We start from the raw sequence: 21,117 nt of genomic DNA, 5'->3' as shown, positions 1-21,117 counted from the left end.
TATATATATATATATATATATAATATTGTGCCAGCGTCTTTGGAATTTTATCATGAATAACGGTAAATAGTGGCTTTTATACTATGAGAATGAATTCAACTGTACGTCATAGGCCCTCGCTAAGTATTTTAAATTGTATGGGCCTTATGCAGAGTCGTTCTGGCGCGTGATTAGTGTCACACTAAAGAGTTCGACTAACATGTTTCCTGTAGTAATCAGGCCTTTAGTATAACGCTAATCATTCATCAAAGCAACTCTGCATAAGGCGTTGGCGGGAATTTTTGCGTCTAATCGGGAAATTTTATGGCTTGGGACGGAAAATTCGCTGTTCCAAAACTGGCATCACTGGACGACTGGACACCTCAGCTGAAGAATGTAAACAAGCTACGTGTATTATTATATAGTTGATTTTGCATTGCAATGGTTGTAACGAATACGTGTGATCATGGTTTTAAATGTTAATATTTCTTGTGTTATTTGAATAAGTGACGAAAGAATATGAATTGTGTAAAGTCAAAGCCAAAAGACTTGCATGTGAAGATTATTCAAGTGCCGTGTTCCGCAGAAACAAATAGTAATGGTTATTGTTTAATATCACCAAAATATATTGATCCAACATCTTGTGTAAATAGAACAAATCCTTATCCAGTTGATTCAAAAGGTAATGAAGTCAATGAACGAGATCCACTAGTGATCATAAACTACGAGAAACATAGTAACATAAATGATCAGCAGAAGACACGAGGCACACCAATTGTCCCTAATTTACATAATGAAGCTTTCAGAACGCTTTCTGGTGATCAAAAAAGAACAACAAATTACGTGTTGCTGAAACAATGTGTGGACAAGAAAATATTGCAAGTCCCACACCCAATATCAGGACAACGAAATTACATTTCAAGTGAACATTTCGAAACTTCTAAGCACCAAACCTTCGACACAGTGACTGTTAACAAAGTATCACGTACGGTGTTACTTTATTTATTTATTTTGCCTTGTATTTAGAATCTTCTCCAACTCGTTTCATAGCTCCAGAACCAACTACCTTGTTTTTGCCTAAGTTGTGGTAAAGGTAGAAAACAACGAGCCCTGCGGGGCTTCTAACCCCCTTCGCTCATGTCACTCGCTCAGCTATATTTTGTAAAGTGAGTAAGGACAATGTTTACCAGAAGGGGTCCAATTATTTTTTCTTAAAAATTTTACAATTTCGGTAGTTTCTGTTCACATTAGGTTAAGTTAGGTTAGATTATAGTAGTGTATGGGTCCAACATAATTTTCAAAAAGTAACACTAGAGATCTTATAACTGCAAGATTGGGGGAGAAGATAAAAGGCACCTTTTATTTTTGATATTGTAGTTAGTAAGCAGTGGTAATGAAGAATATGCTAGCACGAAGATGAAAATTCTAGATTAAAGTGTAAATGTTCATAAGAAAGAATGTCTATGAGGTCATGTATACTTTAAGTTCTTAAACAAAGCACACTATAATGTTGGACAAACATTACCATCAGTGGCTTACCTAAGGGATCAGGCGTCCTATCAAATTTTAGGTATCCATACTTGAATTTATACATTATGGTCTTTTTTTCTCCACGATATGTACTACTACTGCCTTATAAATTGTTAGTTATGAGGTACATTCCTGGGTTGATTCAGTTTATTAGGGCTTGACTTTGTATGACGTATGCCGTAAAAGCGACGATGGGGAAAACACAAACGAACCTTCTTAGGTGTCCTCTTAAAAGCCATGAATTGTATCTGCATAAGGGGAAGGCGAAGCTGATGGGCCCACGCTGAGATCCGTGAATAGGGAGTAGGTGTATTAATGATGGTGGGTATGCGCGTAAACGAGGATGGTGGACACTATGTTCGTAATGTTACTAGATGCGTTTCCTGTCGCAGAGCTTTATTGTTACGAATTAGTTCTTAACATACTTTACTGGCACAGGAATTCGGTTCATTATGGCTTCCTTTTGGACTATTACGTACTTATAAGCATACAGTTTGGATTACATTGTTTTAACATTTTTAAGGTTGTCAGAAATGAGATCCCCATATGTTTTGATTACTTTGTTGAAATAACATTGGATATTTCTTCAATTAACTTTTACAAATCTATGGATACCTGAAATGGGATAGCACCATTTTAGGGTTTTAACCGTGTCCCCCTTGAACAATAGCATATGCAAAAATAAACATTCACCATATCAAATATATATATATATATATATATATATATATATATATATATATACTCCTGAAATTGTATGGACTTGTGAGCTTGACCCCCCTTCACCTTTGATGAACTTATGCGTACACCACTGACTGTCAGTATGTAATATAGCACACACTGAAGCTTTTTCATTACACGCTCCAGTGTGCCTTCATGCGCTCGAAAAGTAGTACTGCTTATAAGTGTTTTGATGAAGATGGAGAGGATGGTGTTGTATCTTCACCATCATGGTAGTGTATCAAGTATCCTCGGTGCAATAATACGAAAACACCTACCAACATGTGTTAAGTGACCATTATAAGCTAATGTTGTATCTATAAACAGCGTGAGGACTGAGCAGAGCAGGAATGGAACGGAGGAATTCTTTGTTTCAGCATTTGCTAATAAGACTGTTTGTTCCCGTGGTTGGTAGTAGTGCTATTTTCGGTATGCGTAAGGATACTGACAGAAGTGAGTAATGTAAAGTTAATCCGAACACGCTCTACTATGACAGTGGCTGCGAATAGCACTCTAACCCTCTGTGCTTATATTTTCTCAGGCTCCAACAGTCTTTATCGTAACACTGAAGCATCTGCTCTTGCAGTCTTATCTAGGAAATATGGGAAATTGCTAATAAAATGCGACATTGTAAGCGAATGTTGCAACAATAATAACAAAATTGCTACCAACCTGGGAATTCTGGAAAAGTTATTGGATTCAAGTTATTTGTAAAAAGTCCTGGAAAGGTCAGGGAATTTCATGAAAAGCTGTAGAAATCTGCGGAAATCAGGAGATTTTAAGTACGGATTTTTACTTTTCGGAATGTATTTCTCGTTATGCTGTACTGTGCTATTAGATAGAGGAAATTTTATAAAATAAATTACTTTGTTTTGCAAAACTTTTCTATTTACAGACACACTGGGTACATGTACACTCATGTCCAAAATGATTGCCGCATATCTATAACTGTCTTCTTGTAAGAATATAATTTGGTAATGATTGTGCAGGGTACATTTAATACTGACACTATGTGTATAATCGGGAAAGGTATATTTGTGATAAATTTCATAGAAAAAGAATTATAAATACGAAAATTAGAATGAGTAAAACAAAATGTTGCTAAATGGACAAGAAAGTTTTATTTTCGTTTTATTGTTCTTATTTACTGCTCTTTTGACATGAAATTTGGCACATACATGTCTTTGTCGATTATACACATACTAGCATTATAAGAAATACAGGGCGAATTCGTCATCAAATTATATTCTATAACAACATATTTATAGACATGCGACAATAATTTTGGACATGAGTGTACATGCATACGTAGTAGATGAGGAACCCATTGGTCGGGAGAAATATAGTTGCTTTTTTACATTATATATAGACCTGGAAGGTTGTGAATCGTGATCTGAAAAACTTGGAAAAGTCAGGGAATTCGTGTTCCCAAATAAGTGGAAATCTCGTAATAATAGTAAATAAAATTTTAGCGTTTGATATATATTGCACGGGAAGTAAAACACCTGTTACAAGAATGGCAAAATTACGAATTCATTTGTTCCTAGCATCAGCATGCATAATTAGTCCTGAGAATTCAGTTGTAATAATAATTGTTTCTTATCTTCGAAGGAAATGTTTCCGTGGATGAGAAGGACCGAAACAACAAAATGGAATCACGAATACCATTAGATGTTGCTTTGGAAACGCTAGTGACTGGGAAAAGAGATACTGACAAATGGCGAGTAAGTTGATAGAATATTTACTTCTACTTTTGTGGATTGCTGCAAAAGCATTCTGTTACCTTAAAACATCATCATTTTATTATTATTATTATCATATAACAGTTTGTATAAGAGCTCCTTCGTGGCTAAGCGGTTAGCATACGCGCCTTTGACGTGGGAGACCCGGGTTCTACTCCTGGCGGGAGCTCATGTGGTTCAGATTCCACGTTAATCAGTAGGTCCACGTCTCATATAGCCTCGCTGCTGTACGAGACGTTAAACTCAATTCAACAGTTTGTATAAATTAATATCGAGTGAAAACAGGGAATTCGTCCTTGTTATTCAGTCCCAAATCTTTTGGTGTTCACGAATCCTATCGAAGAATTTGAAGCTTAAAATATATAAAACGATAATTGTGCCTGTTGTACTGTATGGTTGCAAAACATGATCGTTTACTTTAAGGGAAGAATGCAGATTAAAGATATTTGAAAATAAAATCCTAAGACGAGTATTAGGACCCAAGAGAAACGGGAATGGGGAATGGCGGAAACTTCATAACGAGATACTCCATAATTTATACCGTTTACCCAATATCGTTAGGGTCATTAAGCGTAGCGGGCTCAGCTAAACTTAACCCCTTGCATTTCAGGTATCATTTTCCTATGAGCGTGCTGTAATACCAGTTTTTCGTTTACTGTTAAAAGATTGTCTAGACCGTTAGATAGGGTATATTTATTGTGGACGCGCGAGGAAAACATTCACATTACTGATTTTTTTTTTTAATGCATTGTGGAACATTTGGACTAAAAAAGGGAAATTTTGATGTTCTGAAGGGATTTTATGGTGATTGAGGTTGGCAACACTGACCGGAGATCAAAGTTTTTTTTTTCGAACTCGAAATAAGATTTCGAAGTTGTCAATTGATTATCATCTAAACAAACACACGTGTGTCGCAATTGAATACTCCCGTAATACTGCTATTACTGAGACTTTTTTTTGTCAGTAAGGTGCTGTCACCTAACGAAAAATAGTAGAACTAACTCATGCCTTTCATGCACTAAAAAATTTCATCATCTCCAGGATTAAGATGACTCTTAATAAAGGATTCGTTTTCATGACACCCCATGGATGTCACTGGTATTTTGCAGCGGAGCATTTAATGACATCCACGTGGATGTCACTAGAATGCAAGCGGTTAATCGGAAGAAGACCATTAGGAAGACCTAGGCGCAGATGGACAGCCCCCTGACGTGAGAACAGTGTTGCCACTACTTTTTATCCAACCTATGTAGTTGTAATTCATAAGATTGTAATTTGTTTGCGTGTACAAATGTATTTATCATGTTTTGTTATCCTCGTATTGATATATCAATCGATAAATGACATCGAGCTTAATAAAATGGCATGCTTGCCTCTAAATTCTAATGCGTAGTTTCTGAAAAATCGAGGAAAACGTATTTTTATGGCTGCTGAAACGTATGCCGTTCGTTGTTTAGTAATACGTACAGTGTGGTCCGCCTAATTTGGTGTTTTTTGATGGTTTTAGGTTTTACCCACATTTGTTTGGTAACATTGCTTGACATTATCTGGCAACATTGCTATCCATGTTCATTTGTTTTCTTCTATTTCTGTTTGGTAACAGTTATCAAACATTTCGGGGGCCGCAGTGGCTCAGTGGTAGAGCATTCACCTCTGGTGCTTGGAGTCCCGAGTTCAATCCCAGTCCCCGCCAAGTGAACTTTGTGGTAAACAAACACGTGTGCGTGGGTTTTCTCGGGGTTCTTCCATTCCCTTCCACTTTCTTCATTCCATCATTTCATTCATTACTCATCACCGTCTCCTTTAGCCTAACCGACATAACCGTGCGACGTAGAACTCAAAGATTTCATTTCATTTTCATCAGACGTTTCCTGGCCGCTGGATTAGAGGAGGTTGTGCATCTTCACCTGCTCCCTTTGTCTGGCCTCCAAGAAGTTCCGATCTGACGACACCAGACAATGCTCTCTGGAGTTTCATAAAGCAACAAGTAAGAAACACTCGATATCACACAACACAGGAATTACAAGCAGCTGTGGAACACGCCGTCACCCTCGTGACTCCGGAGTATCTCCGCAAAGCATCTGCGAGAACTTGGCGCGAATTCAGCTGTGTTACGACATGGATGGTGATGTTTATGACTCTTAAGACTTCAAGGTAACTGTGTACAGGCATTCTACCAAACTAACACTGTACTGTTGAAACTGAAGGGGGGTACGCCCACTTCCAGACCATCCTGTAGATTTTATTCTGTGGAAGAGATGGTTTATTTATTGATTTATTTGTGTAAAAAAAATACACTTTTACGTAGCAGATTGTATTTATTGTTGTTTGGCACACACATTACTAGTGATACACAGTTACAGTGACCAAAAATTAAAACTATGTTAAAAGGAGGATAGTTTAGTGGTGTACTCCTTGTTTCACACGATAGATCAACGGGGGACTCCATGATTTACATGGCGGCTCAGTGGTGATCTCCATGACTCACATGGCGGCTCAGTAGTGGACTCTATGGTTCATACGGTGGCTCAATGATGGACTCTATGGTTTACATGGTATCTCAATGGTGGACTTTATGGTTCACACGATATCTCAATGGTGGACTCCTTGTTTCATACGGTGGGTCAGTGGTGGATTCCATAATTCACACGTAGCATAATGGTGTACTTCATGGTTTACATGGTGACTCAGTGGTGGACTCCATGGTTTATGCAGTGGCTCAATGGTGTATTCCTTTGTTCACATAGTAGTCCAATGGTGGACTTCACGGTTCACACGGTGGCTCATTAATGTACTTTATGGTTCACGCGGTGGCTCATTAATGTACTTTATGGTTGACGCGGTGACTCATTAATGTACTTTATGGTTCACGCGGTGGCTCATTAATGTACTTTATGGTTGACGCGGTGACTCATTAATGTACTTTATGGTTCACGCGGTGGCTCATTAATGTACTTTATGGTTGACGCGGTGACTCATTAATGTACTTTATGGTTCACACGGTGGCTCATTAATGTACTTTATAGTTCACACGGTGGCTCATTAACGTACTTTATGGTTCACTCGGTGTCGTATCTGTAGTGTGAATATGCATAGTTTAATCCAGTCACGTGAGCTTGATGGACAGCATTGTGCCTATGGGTCTTCATGGAATGATTTCGTTTTCTCTCATTCTTTTCTAACCAGTTATTCCATCATTGCTCGTTTCCTCTTCCAGTGGCCTCCTTTAAGTCAGGTAGTATATTAACAAAGCGTTAAATTAAAATTCTACTTAGTTATTTAACAGCTACGTATTCAGTAACAATTTTATGTACTGTGTTATTAATAGCACTTTATTGTTGTTAAGTTTTGTTGTGTTATTTTCCAGCCTGTCCAATTAAACTTCCTGGCAGTGGATTCGGCAACTTTAAAATTGATCCGAAAAGACTATGACGAAAGACTGAGACGGGAAAGAGAAAAACTCAACAAGCGAAAGCAAAGGGAAAACCAATCGTACAGGTAACAGATCTTTTTCATTCAAATTTATAAATTATTATTTTTTTTTTAAATGCTGCAAAATTAAAAGATAATGGTAATATGCGTTGCACTCTAGGTTGCTTTACTCCATGCTAACTAGTACCAGTGCGTATTTCTTCTTGTCAAGTTTATTTTATTTTTTTTTTTTAATTCGAGAATGATCACATGTGGGTTGTTCTGTGAATTTTCCTCCGGGCATGGTTATATGGTTTTCTTTCTGTAAAGTTTTCTTCGGATATGGTCCTGCGGTGAAGTTTTTCTCAAGTTTTCTTGGGGTACGGTTCTGTAAGAGGGATTACTTGTAAGTATATAGCCACGTGGAGAGTTTTTTTTTTTTTTTTCTGTCAAGTTTCCTTCAAGTAGGTTGGCGTGATTAGCTACGTTATCAAATTTCCTTTTGCCATGGTAAAGTGACGTGCTTATTTGTCAAATTTTCTTTGAGTATGGCTATGTGATTAGCTTTCTTGTCAAGTGACCTTCGCATGGTTACGCGGTGGGACCCTTTATCAATTTCCTTCAGAGAGGTTCATGTGATTCGGCATTTTGTCATTTGTTTTCGGCTTGATCACTTGTTTTCTTTTTCTTTTTTTTTTTTTTTTTAATTATGCATTGATTCAAATACTGTCTGCCACAATTTTATTGAGGTTAACACAAAACCATTAACCTTAAATGTGGCCTAGAAAATAAGGATGTGTAAATAGTAACCATCTTAGATTGTTTTATTTAAGTATACGCTAGTAGAATTCTCGTTCTTCGCACGGGGAAAATACGTATTGTTTTAGACATAAACTATCACCAGTCAACATAGGGACCACAAAAACTATGAATTTGACACTAATATCGGTCGTTTTGAAGTTTTTTTTTTTTTTTTTTACATGTCACCATCCCCCCTTGGAAGTACTGATGGGAGCTGAATTTGGATTTAAACGGCATCGGAAGTATCACTGTTCATCTCAGCGACCCTTAAAACTATGATTCAACCAATAATATCGGTCATTTCTGATCATTTTTATATATCTCCCCTAAGCTGCACTATCAAAGTGAAATGATAAAAGACCATCCCAAATCCGAACCTCATCTATGTTGAAAATTTGATCGAGATGGGTCGGGTGGTTCAAGAATTATTAAGACACAAACATAGTGACTTTCATTTTTACGTGCATAGATTAGTACTGTCAAGTTGTGGGTTAGTGGGTGTAAATGATTACGATCATTTTTAAAAAGTTATTGCTGACTTCAATGTTTTCTTGAGATAAAGACTAAGTTAAACAAATACAAGAAGCATCGTGAAGCCAAAGTCTTCATTTAGTGTCTGGCAGTCGAAGGCAACAGGATTGGTTGCCGAACTCATACCAGAAAAGTAATCATCCGATTACCGTAAAAGGTTAATAGCTTGTTATTCTTTTGAGTGTGTTTGCGTGGTAGACTTTGTTTTGTTGGATTCTACTTTTGGCCGGCTTCCCTGTTACTCCCCCTCCAACCAAGGAGATATATATATAGGGTGTTTCAAAACAACACCGACAATTTTTGGAAGGTGATTTCTGACACCAAGAGAAGACAAAAAGACCAACATGGGTGCACAAATGCTTCCTTTCGGAGTTATAGGCTACCGAAAATATGAAAAAAAAATTAACTTTAAAGGTCCATAGCTCCAAAACTATGGGCTCTACCGTAATCGGGTCCAGACTTCACTTTGGAATTAATATGTACCTCATCTAAAAATCCATGTTTCAGAATCCTGAGATACTCACGCAACAATTTTTATAGAGGGAGTTTGGCTACGGGTATATAATTTGAAGTACTCACCAACTACTTCTATAAATATTGTTACGGAAGTACGGCAGGATTCTGAAAGATGGATGTTTTGAAAGGGCACATACTAGTTCCTAAGTGGTCTTGACCCGACTACGGTAGATCCCATAATTTTGGACCTATGGACCTTTAAAATTCATATATATATATTCATATTTTCGGCAGCCTATAACTCCGAAAGGAAACATTTATGCACCCAGGTTAGTCTATACTTTTTGTCTTATCTTAGTGTCAGGAATCACCTCCCAAACGTTGTCAGTGCTGTTTTGAAACACCCTGTATATCACTTCTACTTTTGCGTCATTTTAAAGACATTTGTCAGTTTTAGCTTTTCGCCTTAACCGACCTCAGCCACATTTGGCAGGGTGGCATTTATCTTGATACAAATTTTGATTCAAATCGGTGAAGCCATTCTTGAGAAATATAAAGTTCAAAAACGGACACACGGCTTGATGGGAAACTATGACGCCATGCAAGCTACCAAAATTTAATATATGTAACTTGTAAGTTCTTACAAAATGATGTAATCTGAAATTCTCATTCTTTGTAAGAAGATCCTCGTTGGGCAGTAAATCGCCAAAATGCATGACATCACCTTTAACCTTTTGGAGACCGAACACCTTTTACAATGTAAGACTGTTGCTACTGGGCCGATTTTCAGTAAAATGCCGTTATTTTCAAATAACTTTAGGTCAGCCCCTAGACAGTCAAAATAAGAAATAGAACATGCAGAACAGAGCATACGTTTAGTGCAGTGATATAATCTTTAAGATGATATAATCCAGGGTGTCTATCGGTCACGAAAGTCACGAAAAAGTCACGAAATCAGAAAACGGTCACGAAAAAGTCATGAAATTTAGCTTTTGGGTCACGATTTTTTTTATCTGTACAAATGTAAGTACATATTGGAAAATTTTGTTTTATAAAACGTCAAAATTCACCACCAAAAATGTCTATTGTCGGCTTTAGACGCTACTAAATCACTAGCAAAGTACGTTTCTATCGCATGAATGAAAATTCGGCCTAATTTGCACCCAAATTCGCTCTTGAGAATGTTAGGAAATTGTGAGATTTGGTAAAGAAACTGTCACGAAAAAGTCACGAAATTTCATTTTGGAATTTTAGTAGACACCCTGTAATCTTATATCTATAATTATAAATATAAGTGCAACGATATAGATATATAGATATACATACTTTTGAAAAGGCTTTTCGACTGTTTTTATCCTGTTATTCTGTATATTTAGTGTTTTAGTTTTATTCTTTGTAAATTACTATTTTGTGTACCATTTTTTTCTTTTTTTGACAGTTTATTTTACTGTGAGTTTCGGACTCTAATCATATTCATAATAAGTAATGATTTTTTTTCTGGGTTTCTGTATTTTCCAGGGAGAAAGAAAGGAAGACGAATCGACTGAATATGCAGAAACGACGGCAAGACGCAACGTATGCGTCTTTAGAACGAGCGAGGGAACGGGAGCGGAAAAGGCAAGCAAGGATGAAGGCCCACTTGATACGAATGCCGGAACGCAAATACAGAAACCAAATTTTAGACAAATAATATATGAGTAGGATTTTTTAAAATTAATAATGGAGCTTTCTTGCAGAAGCTGGTTTTATATATGTGAATCGTTGGTAAAAGTTGTATTTATTGTTTTAAAAAATATATTTGTTCTTTTCGTAAATTGTGTGTTTGTGATAGACGAGGAATTTACGTGACATGTAATGGGACGGAGTGATTCAAGAAGCGGGAAATTTTGAAAGTTGTGTTGGCAACAGTGGGTAACACTGAATAACATACGCCAGCCTGTCAATGACACTCTGCCATTTAGTTATCACGTACTTTCGCGATCAAAATTTTAGCTATTGGTCACAAGAAATGAAATCTTTGTTTTACGTCCCACGGTTATGCCGGTTAGGCTAAAGGAGACGGTGATGATGAGTAATGAATGAAATGGTGGAATGAAGAAAGTGGGAGGAAACGGAAGAACCCCGAGAAAACCCACGCACACGGTGTTTGTCCACCACAAAGTTCACTTGGCGGGGGCTGGGATCGAACCCGGGACCCCAAGCACCAGAGGTGAACGCTCTACCACTGAGCCACCGCGGCCCCTATTGGTCACAAGAGAATCCTATGAAGCTACACCAGTGTCTATTGCACAGCAACAAAGTTACTGTGTGGTGTGCTATGTCATCACACGTTCTGATGGGCCCTTAATTTTTTTGAGGACGAAGATGACCATGCGATTACAGTCACATCGAATCCTTACGTCGCCATGCTTGAAACCTTTGTGCTGCAACAGCTACAAAGATTTCCACACATTAGTGATACAGCCTGGTTACAACAAGATGGATCAACGTCCCACACAGCACGAACATCTACGGCTGCTGTACGTCTATTGTTTGGGGAACGTGAAATTTCGAAAAATGGTGACATTCAATGGCCTCCCAGATCCCCTGATTTATCAGCTTGTGATTTCTTTTTGTGGGGTCATCTTAAAAGCCAAGCGTTTCTTAGTCGACCTGCTATACAGTAGAATAATTGAAAGCCGAAATACGAGAAGCAATTGCCGAAATTCCAGTTGGGATGTTACATCAAACCAAACTGCCGAAATGTTTGCGTAGAGAAGTTCACCTGCTAGATGTCATCTTCAAAAAATAAATTGTACTGATGTGTTCTAAAATGGCATTATTTTTACTACTAAATGGCTTAAATAATTTTCTTTTAAATATTTGTTTTCATGAAATTATTTCATTTTGAAAATTCCGCGTTTTTTTGAATCATCCTGTATATGTATTGGTAAAATAGTACCCAGCCGAGCAAATGTTTTTAACTTTTGTCTTTCACAAGTAAGTTTTAGTAGTGCACATTATACTCTGTTCTCTTCCACTCTTAAGCGGCAGTAAATAAAATTGAGGAATTGAGTTCGTTAGTAATGCTGTACTTCTACGCTTACGGAGAGAAGGGCACACGTTACACACGTGCTTTTTGATGAATTTAAGTTGTACCGCAGGGAACATGCAGCAGGAAAATTAGATTTCTTTGTAAAATCCTCGAATGCTATTACTATTTAATGAAAATAAATAAATAAAAATGAAACACACAACAATCGATAATTTCATTAAGATGAACAAAATATCATCATCATCATCATCATCATAGGTATTCTGCCGTGATTGGCAGGCCACTTGCCACAACCGAAAAACTTCCATGCTCCATGGTCTTCCGCTAACCTCTTCGTCTTCACGTGCGATTTTTCTGTTTTGATATCGTTTATTAATAGTAGTCTTCTTTGCCCTCTCCCTCTCTTTCCTGCTACCATACCCTCTACCACGTTCCTTATGATACAGTTCCTTCTTAGCCAACCCAACCAGTTTCTCACAATTTTCTGAATAATATCTAAAATTGTTATTTTCTTTTCTCCCTCCCACCATTTCTAACACCCTCTTTCATTTGCCGCTTGACCCAGCTAATTCTCTCTATTCTTTTCCACATCCACATTTCGAAAACTTCCAGTCGTTTCTCATCATTTTTGCGTAATGTTCATATACAAAATGATATGGGTGAATATAAACCCTCATGCGTAGTGCTCGAGAAATGTCCCTAAACCCTATTCGGCCTAAGCTCTAAACTGCGATAAACGAAGCCACGTGAAATTAAATCTCGCTCATTTGCTGTTCGCCTACCGACGCTTATACGCCTCCGCAAAATAGTTCGTATGATTCGGTTATTACTTTTACTATGAAGCTCCATATAAAACCGCTACATTATTATAAATGACAAAAATATAATACGGATTATCTAATAAAACTGCAATCGAGTGTGGTTAATGAAACAATAGAAATAAACACTAAGCATGCGCAGTAATTATGGCGCCAATTCAACTGTGAAGGCGTGTTCTGCTTTTAAAATCTTAAAGATGGCTGACATGAATCCCGGTTCAGCGAGTGTTGTAGTGAAACACCAACAAGGGAAGCCTTTACGCAGTGGTGAAAAGCAGATAGTGCTAAATGTGTTTAACAAGTTTAGTGAAAAGTATTCTGAGTTAGCTGTGAAAGATCTATATGACCTTACGTCGGAATTGACGGGAGTATCTTGGTGGAGTGTTCAAAGTGCGCGGAAAGAAAAGGAAACGTGCTAGGCCTGTGTTAGATCAGTGTGACAATTTTGTTTAAAAAAAAAAAAAAAAAAAAGCTATTCGTTCTAAAGTGCATAGTTTTTTCTTTGCTAATGAACCCCCAACGTTAGCAAAAATTCTTGAAGCAGTAAACAGTGACTCAGATCTGCCTAACTTGAAAAGAACAAGTTTGTACCAAATTTTAATAGATATCGGCTTCGAATTTGTGAAGAGAAGTAACAAAAATATTATTACTGAAAGAGATGATATTACATTATGGCGAAAGAAAGTGCGTCGCTACAGAGAAGAGGGATGTAAGTTTTATTACTTAGATGAAACTTGGGTTAATGAGGGACACACTACTAAAAAAGTGTGGGCAGACTCTACGGTTACGTCAGCAAAGAAGGCTTTTTTGTCAGGGCAAAGTTTAGGGCTCCGAAATCCCACAGGTAACGGCAAACGATTAATACTTCTACATATCGGAAGTGATGATGGTTTCGTTGACTGTGGTATGCTTCTATTTGAGTCAAAAAAAGACAGGGGACTACCACGAAGAAATGAATGGTGATGTTTTCAAACAATGGTTTGAGATGGTACTCCCCCAAAATTGCATCCTGGGAGTATTATTATAATGGATAACGCACCATATCATAGTGTACAACTTCAAAGATTTCCGACGAAGGCCTGGCGAAAACAAGAGATTGTGTTCTGGTTGGAAAAGAACAACAAATTTTAACGCAAATAATGTTAAGGCTGAATTACTCCAAGCGGCTGGTGATGCTCAAAATAACATTAAAAAATATATTATAGATGACCTTGCTGAAGAGGCAGGCTATGTTGTAGTTCGTTTACCTCCATATCATTGCAATCTAAACCCTATTGAGCTCATATGGAGTCAAATAAAGAAGAAAAGAAAACGTGGGACATGGATGACCAAGTGGACGCTGTAGTCGACAGCTTCGTCATCAACACAGCTGATAGCTCCAGTTCTGACACTGAAAGTGATTCAGATTTAGAGGAAATTGAATTTGTTTGTAAAAGCTATGTACGTACATTTCAGTTTTTTAATACCCCTTCGTGGTCATCTGGCTAAAGTGGATGCTTTCTGCGTGCATGGTTCTGGGTTCTACTTTGGTGGGAATATATATTTGCGACCTGAGGAGTGAGTCGGCTTACACACAATAATAATTGATAGACAGCGATGAGAATTTATTTACAAAGGATCAAGACAACAAGAGAGATGTATACTTAAGTTGATTATAATAGAATATAATGTTTTCTAGTGGTTTTGGTAAGATCACTTGAATTTACACGAACACACACACCGTTACACCGATCAGAAAAGCCGCGCGCCACACTGAATGTGATCTACATTTCAAACAGAAACTACAAGGGCAACAACCTCCAGCGGGAAGACACCTCCCGTGCCATCTATTGAGGCAAACGACAACTACTTGAATTGACAGTTTTTTTTTTCTAGAACCAAACATACCGCCCACCTTGAAATTCACTGAATTTCAACACATACAACAAAATTAAGTTATATATATATATATATATATATATATATATATATAAAAATATGACTGATTGAAAGGAAGTGGGCACAATTTCACAATTGGTCTTTTCATGAGTCCTTGTGTTGTTTTCACTGTTGCCACACGTACAAGATTGTCACTACCTGGATGAATGTCTACCACTCTTGCCAGCTTCCAGTGTAATGGCGATGTTTTGTCGTCCTTTAGAATTACCATATCACCAATCTTAATGTTCGTTTGAGTACACCACCACTTTGGCCGTTGTTGGAGTCGAGATATTCACTGGACTTCGCCAAAAATGCTGCACTAATTTTTGCACAAGTTGCCACTTAGCAAGTGGTGACAACTTCACGTTAGTTAAGTCAGGTTCAGGAAAGGCAACCAATGGTCCGCCAATTAAGAAATGGCCAGGAGTCAATGCACACAGACCACTTCGATCACTTGATGCTGCTGTGAGAGGGCGGGAATTTAAACAGGCTTCAATTTGTGCTAAGACTGTGCAAAGTTCTTCAAAGTTGAGGATCACGTTACCCACAATACGACATAAGTGATGTTTCAGTGATCTGACCCCTGCTTCCCACAGACCTCCATGATGCGGCGCACTAGGGGGGTTGAAATGCCATGAGATGCCTTACGAACTAAGAAAGTTAGAAACTTCATCTCGATGTTCAGTATGATGCGCTATCTTTAACATGTTTTTGAGCTCTCGATTTGCACCTACGAATGTAGTGCCACAATCACTATATATGTGTGTGTGTGTAGGTTTACCTCTTCTCCCTATAAAGCGCTTCAGAGCTGCTATGAAGGCACTTGTAGTTAAATCACTTACTAGTTCTAAGTGTATCGCCTTCACGGAAAAACATACAAATAATGCTATATATCCCTTGTACGTTTTCTGACCGCGTCCTTGCATGTTTTTTAATGTCACTGGACCAGCAAAGTCCACTCCACATACCTGAAAGGGCCGACCTGGGTTAACACGTGGAGAGGGCAAATTGCCCATAAGCTGATTCTGCAGCTTGACGATGACAGGTGACGCACTGCTTGATTATATGTCGCACTAAACCTCTACCTCTAATAATCCAAAAACGCTGCTGTAGAACTGCCAGCAATAACTGAGGGCCAGCATGTAAATTATTGCGGTGTTCTTGTTCTACAATAAGTCTTGTAAGCACATGATTACGTGGAAGCAAGACTGGATGCTTTGAGTTGAAATTTAAATTTGCGTGTTGCAACCTGCCACCCACTCTGAGAATATTGTGGTCATCGAGAAAAGGGTTGAGGCACACAAGACGACTTTTCGTAGGCGCAAAGGTTTTCCTTCCTTCAAACACTTTATTTCTTGCTGAAATTCATCTTGTTGAGCAAGCCTTATCAAGTAGTGAGTTGCTTGTCGCAGTTCAACTGTAGATAACACTCGACTTAGTTTACTATGGCTTCCTAACTTGCAATTGAAAATAAACCTTTTGCACCAGGCTACAACTCTCTGAAGCCTAATGAATGATGAGAATTTAGCAATAAAACTGATGTCACTTGTAGTGTGCAACACAACAACACTACCTTTCTGCTCACCCTTCACCGCTTCAATGTCACATTCCTGATTCTCGCTGGTTGGCAACACTGTGCTGTATAGCCAACTTGGTCCTGACCACCACAATGGATGCGTGACGAGATCTGACGGGTTAATTCCTCTCGAAGCACAGTCAGCAGGATTTTCGCTTCCTAAAACGTGATGCCACCCAATATTTTCAGACTGCTGAATTTCTGCAATGCGATTACTCACAAATGTTTTCCATTTACTGGGTGGAGACGCAATCCATGCAAGCACAATAGTTGAATCTGAATATGCATGCATGCTGTCAAAGTTCATACGTAACGAGTTCACTACCATGTTCATTAAGCGTGTTAGGAGAATAGCTCCACAGAGCTCCAGTCTGGAAAGAGTTAATCTTTTTACAGGGGCCACTCTTGTTTTCGCACATACGAGTTTTACTGTAACACCTTGGTCGACACATAAGCAACGCAAATACACAACGGATGAATAAGCAGCCTCAGATGCATCTGAAAATCCTATTAATTGCAATTGCACAGCATTTCTTGGTACCATACACCTGTCTATCTTAATCCTTTGGAGTATGGGAAACTCTTCACAATATTTTCTCCATGCACTTGGTATTTTACTGGGCAAAACTTCGTCCCAATCAAGCTGCAATTTCTACAGTGTTTGTATTAACAACCTCCCTTTGATAGTTGTTTGGCTGAGCCATCCTAATGGATCATACAGTTCCGCAATTTCTGAAAGTAGTACTCTTTTCGTTAACACTGAGTAGTTTCGAGGTACCGTTACATAGAACGAGAACTGGTCAAGCGATGGACACCACTGAATTCCTAATGTATTAATCACATCATTCTCACTGAAATGGAATGCCAAACTACTTTCACGAAGATGAGGTGGGATATGTTCTAGTACTTTTACATTGTTTGAAGCCCATTTTCGCAGCTTAAATCCACCTTTCGATAGAAGCTGTGTTAATTGAGTGTATAGTTCCAATGCTTCTTCGGTTGACCGTACACTTGTTACACAATCATCGACGAAAAAATCACTAAGCACAGTTTTTGCGGCAAGAGGAAATGCTTCCTCTTCGTCAGTAACCAACTGCTGTAATCACTTCACCGCAAGATACGGGGCACATGCTGTTCCGTAGGTCACGGTCACTAATCTGAAATCACGAATCGGTTCTTCGGAGCTTTCTCTCCACACGATTCGTTGATAGTCAGTATGCTCTGTACACACCCTTACCTGCCGATACATTTTAGCAACATCACCACATAAGGCTATGAGATGCAATCTAAAACGAAGTACAATAGAAATCAGATCATCCTGTAACTTAGGTCCTATCATCCTCCCGTCAAACACGACACGTAAACTAGTTGTTGTACTGTCTTTCAATACAAAATGATGCGGAAGGTAGTTGGGGTCACATTGATAATTGTGTGCTGTATCAGATGGCACTAATTCCATATGTCGGAGAGACCAATATTCATTCATGAAATCACAATATTGTTTTTGTAGTTCTGGTGACCGTGTTAACTTTCTTTCAATGCTGATTAGCCTTTTGATTGCATTTCTCTGGAAGCACCTAAGTTAGGTTCGTTGTTACGAAACGGCAACTGAACGATGTAAACGATGTACCTTCCATCACTGTCACGCTTGTGAGTTGCTGCAAAATGATTTTCACACGCATTTTCTTCGGGGGACAAATGTTTTGCCGACGGCAACTCTTCAATTTCCCAAAAGTTTCTCAAAATTGAATCTAATGTGCACGACACAAAGTGGGATAACACATGTGATGGGCTAGGATTAGTTTTGATGGGACCTGTTAGTACCCATCCAAGCACAGTTTCTATTGCTACTGGTGTGTCTCTAGAACCAACACGCCTACCACTACTTAACAGATGACCGTACACGTCAGCTCCAAGAAGTAATTCAATTTTTCCTGGGACATGAAACATAGGGTCGCCTAGTTCCAGTCCCTTTATGTGTGACCACTGATCTACGTTTGTCACGACACTTTTCGGAATGTTAGACGTAACTACAGGCACGACGATGGCACTAGTTGCTAACTGAAAATTCTTGAAGAATTAAAATCTTATTGCGTTTCAATTTTTTTTACCAAAAAAATCACAAGTTCAAGCAGATCTTCCCTGCTACCAAACGAAATTAATATTAAGGACAATTATATGTACAAAAATTTTCAGAATGAACGACTTAAACATTAATAATGTTGTTATTGTCCTTTTTAAGGTTTCTTGACACGTCTAGGTGGATTTGGTCACATACACATTTACATTGTATATCAATTGACGACATAATGAAAGTTGTATCTGGAGAAACCAGTTCATTCTCGACATGATTTAGGCATTCTTGTTTCGAATAATACCTAACATTTTTGTCAATACACTGAAGAAAACCCATTTTAATTACTGTGTTCGAATTTTCACGGGCCTCTTCAACTCGGAAAGATCTATGCCTACTGGTAACAAGAGGTAACGCGTTGATCACTGGTATGTCATCTGTGTAATTTCGAAATACTCTAATCCTGGAATCCAATAAATACAATAATGATAAAATTTTACCAACTGACATCCAATCGTTCCTGCAATATGACTCTAATACGAAGAGCTCCTCCGTAGCTAAGCGGTTAGCGTACGCGCCTTTGGCGTGGGAGACCCGGGTTCGATTCCCGGCGGGAGCTCATGTGGTTCGGATTCCACGTTAATCAGTAGGTCCACGTCTCATATAGCCTCGCTGCTGAAAGGGACGCTAAACTAAAAATCAACTCAACTCAACTCTAATACGAAGTCTTCATTGAAATGTATCAATACATTTATTTCGACTTCAATCGTTATAGTTCTTAATATGGATGATTTTTCTGCATGCGCATACTTCACCGCAAAATTACTAGTGTGAACAGAAATGTCATCACTTCGTCTATACATATTTAACAACATAAAAAGTATCTTCCTAGGCGTTTGCGCCAGTAGCGTGGAAAATGAAAGTATCGAATAGCAAAATTCCTCTGACGCTAAGAAGAATCCTGGGAGTTTAGTATGGATGTAATCAACTGTAACAACAGGATTCTTTTGAGCATTCGTTGCTATCACATTCATTTCTTGCCTACACAAATTGTTTCATGGTAGGTAAAAAAAAATCTTGACACATGACTAACTTGTAAGTCAAGTTTCTCACATGTCACATGCACAAGAATTACGTCCCAGTGTTCAACAGGCACATTTAGTGCCTTTAGCACACGCAGAGATTCCGTTGTTATGTCCAAAAGTTTTCTTAATGAAGATGCACACACTTCACTCACTTTCGGTATACCGAAAAGTCTTTTCAGAGTTTGATTTACTATTTCCCTTTTGTCTTCATATCGGTTTTATAACAGAGTACACGCCACTTCGTAATTTTGACCGGTTACAGGAATCGACTGAATGAGGCTTGCTGCCTCACCCCTCACAGAAGCCCTTAAATACTGTAGCTTCTGAGCACCTGTCAATGTTTGGTTATTATGTACTGATGCACTAAATAAGTCCCAGAATGACATCCATTCATGAATCTCACCACTGAAGTAAGGAAGTTCTAACTTCGGGAGTTTTACATCAGATTTAGCATCACTAGAGTTTGTACCATTGCTTGCCTCTTTTAAGTTCAATAATTTGCTCAACATTGATTCTAATTTATCCTGTATTTCAGTAATTTCCTTGTCAAACGCTTCATAGTTCGATTCATCACACACAGTTTCCAATTCATTCACCAGTTCACTACATTTTGTGTCCTGTTCTTTGCATTTTTCAATGTAAAATGACACGTTGAAGACTTGGTTGTGAATTTGAGTCGCTGCTTTCCCCTGAAGTCGGGTCACTTCTCTTTTTACGACTGCCTTTTTTTTTAACGAAATTGTTTTATTGTGAACACACGAAAAGACAAAGGACACGACACGATAAGAAATACTACTTACACTAAATACGAACGGAACACGGGAAGAGAAAAGTTCGATTCACACCACTACAAATCCGGAGGACCTTGGATTGTTTTCATTGCTAGTTCTTTATACGGTCTGGCGTGGACCACTGTACGTAATGCACACACAATAATTGATAGACAACGATGAGAATTTATTTACAAAGGATCAAGACAACAAAAGAGATGTATACTTAAGTTGATTTTGGTAAGATCACTTGAATTTACACGAACACACACACCGTTATACACACTGAATGTGACCTACATTTCAAACAGAAACTACAAGGGCAACAACCTCCAGCGGGAAGACACCTCCCATGCCATGCCATCTATTGAGGCAAACGACAACTACTTGAATTTACAGTTTTTTTAAGAACCAAACACACACTTTTAATAAATAGTAGGCCCTGTCTCTTATACGCTCAGTGATGGAAAAAGTCATGAAACTCCAATCAATAATAATAATAAGAAGAATGTATTTTTCATGTAGTAACAAAAATATGAATGACTTTCCCCTTCCTACTATTATTAGTAGTAGAAATATTATTGTCTAACCAGCTCATTTACTTTCTTGATCAAGCCGAACTATCCGTTTGTATTTTGCAAACACTGCAGTTCATACATTTGTCTTGAGT

At 38.2% G+C, this 21,117-nt stretch overlaps 2 protein-coding genes across 3 annotated transcripts; one reads left to right on the top strand and one right to left on the bottom strand.

Annotated features, from left to right (window-relative positions):
- The first annotated feature begins 381 nt into the window (after positions 1–381).
- LOC145684239 (uncharacterized) lies at positions 382–20,849 on the top strand. Of its 2 annotated transcripts, none has more exons than XM_081756345.1 (4): positions 382–661; positions 3,841–3,953; positions 7,339–7,469; positions 10,689–20,849. In XM_081756345.1, exons 1-4 carry the CDS (start codon positions 499–501, stop codon positions 10,858–10,860), a joined length of 579 nt encoding a protein of 192 aa, XP_081612471.1. In that variant the 5' UTR covers positions 382–498; the 3' UTR covers positions 10,861–20,849. The 2 variants fall into 2 exon arrangements, with proteins under 2 accessions (XP_081612471.1, XP_081612469.1); XM_081756343.1 differs by having other exon boundaries at positions 382–964.
- LOC145683181 (uncharacterized) lies at positions 16,172–17,062 on the bottom strand. Its single transcript, XM_081754546.1, has one exon. The coding sequence runs from the start codon at positions 17,060–17,062 to the stop codon at positions 16,172–16,174; it is 891 nt and encodes a 296-aa protein (XP_081610672.1).
- Positions 20,850–21,117: the final 268 nt, after the last annotated feature.

Source organism: Thermobia domestica, chromosome 4, assembly GCF_964235325.1.
Source record: "Thermobia domestica chromosome 4, izTheDome1.hap1.1, whole genome shotgun sequence".
Classification (NCBI taxonomy): Eukaryota; Metazoa; Arthropoda; class Insecta; order Zygentoma; family Lepismatidae; genus Thermobia; species Thermobia domestica.
This window is presented reverse-complemented; position numbering and strand designations above follow the sequence as displayed.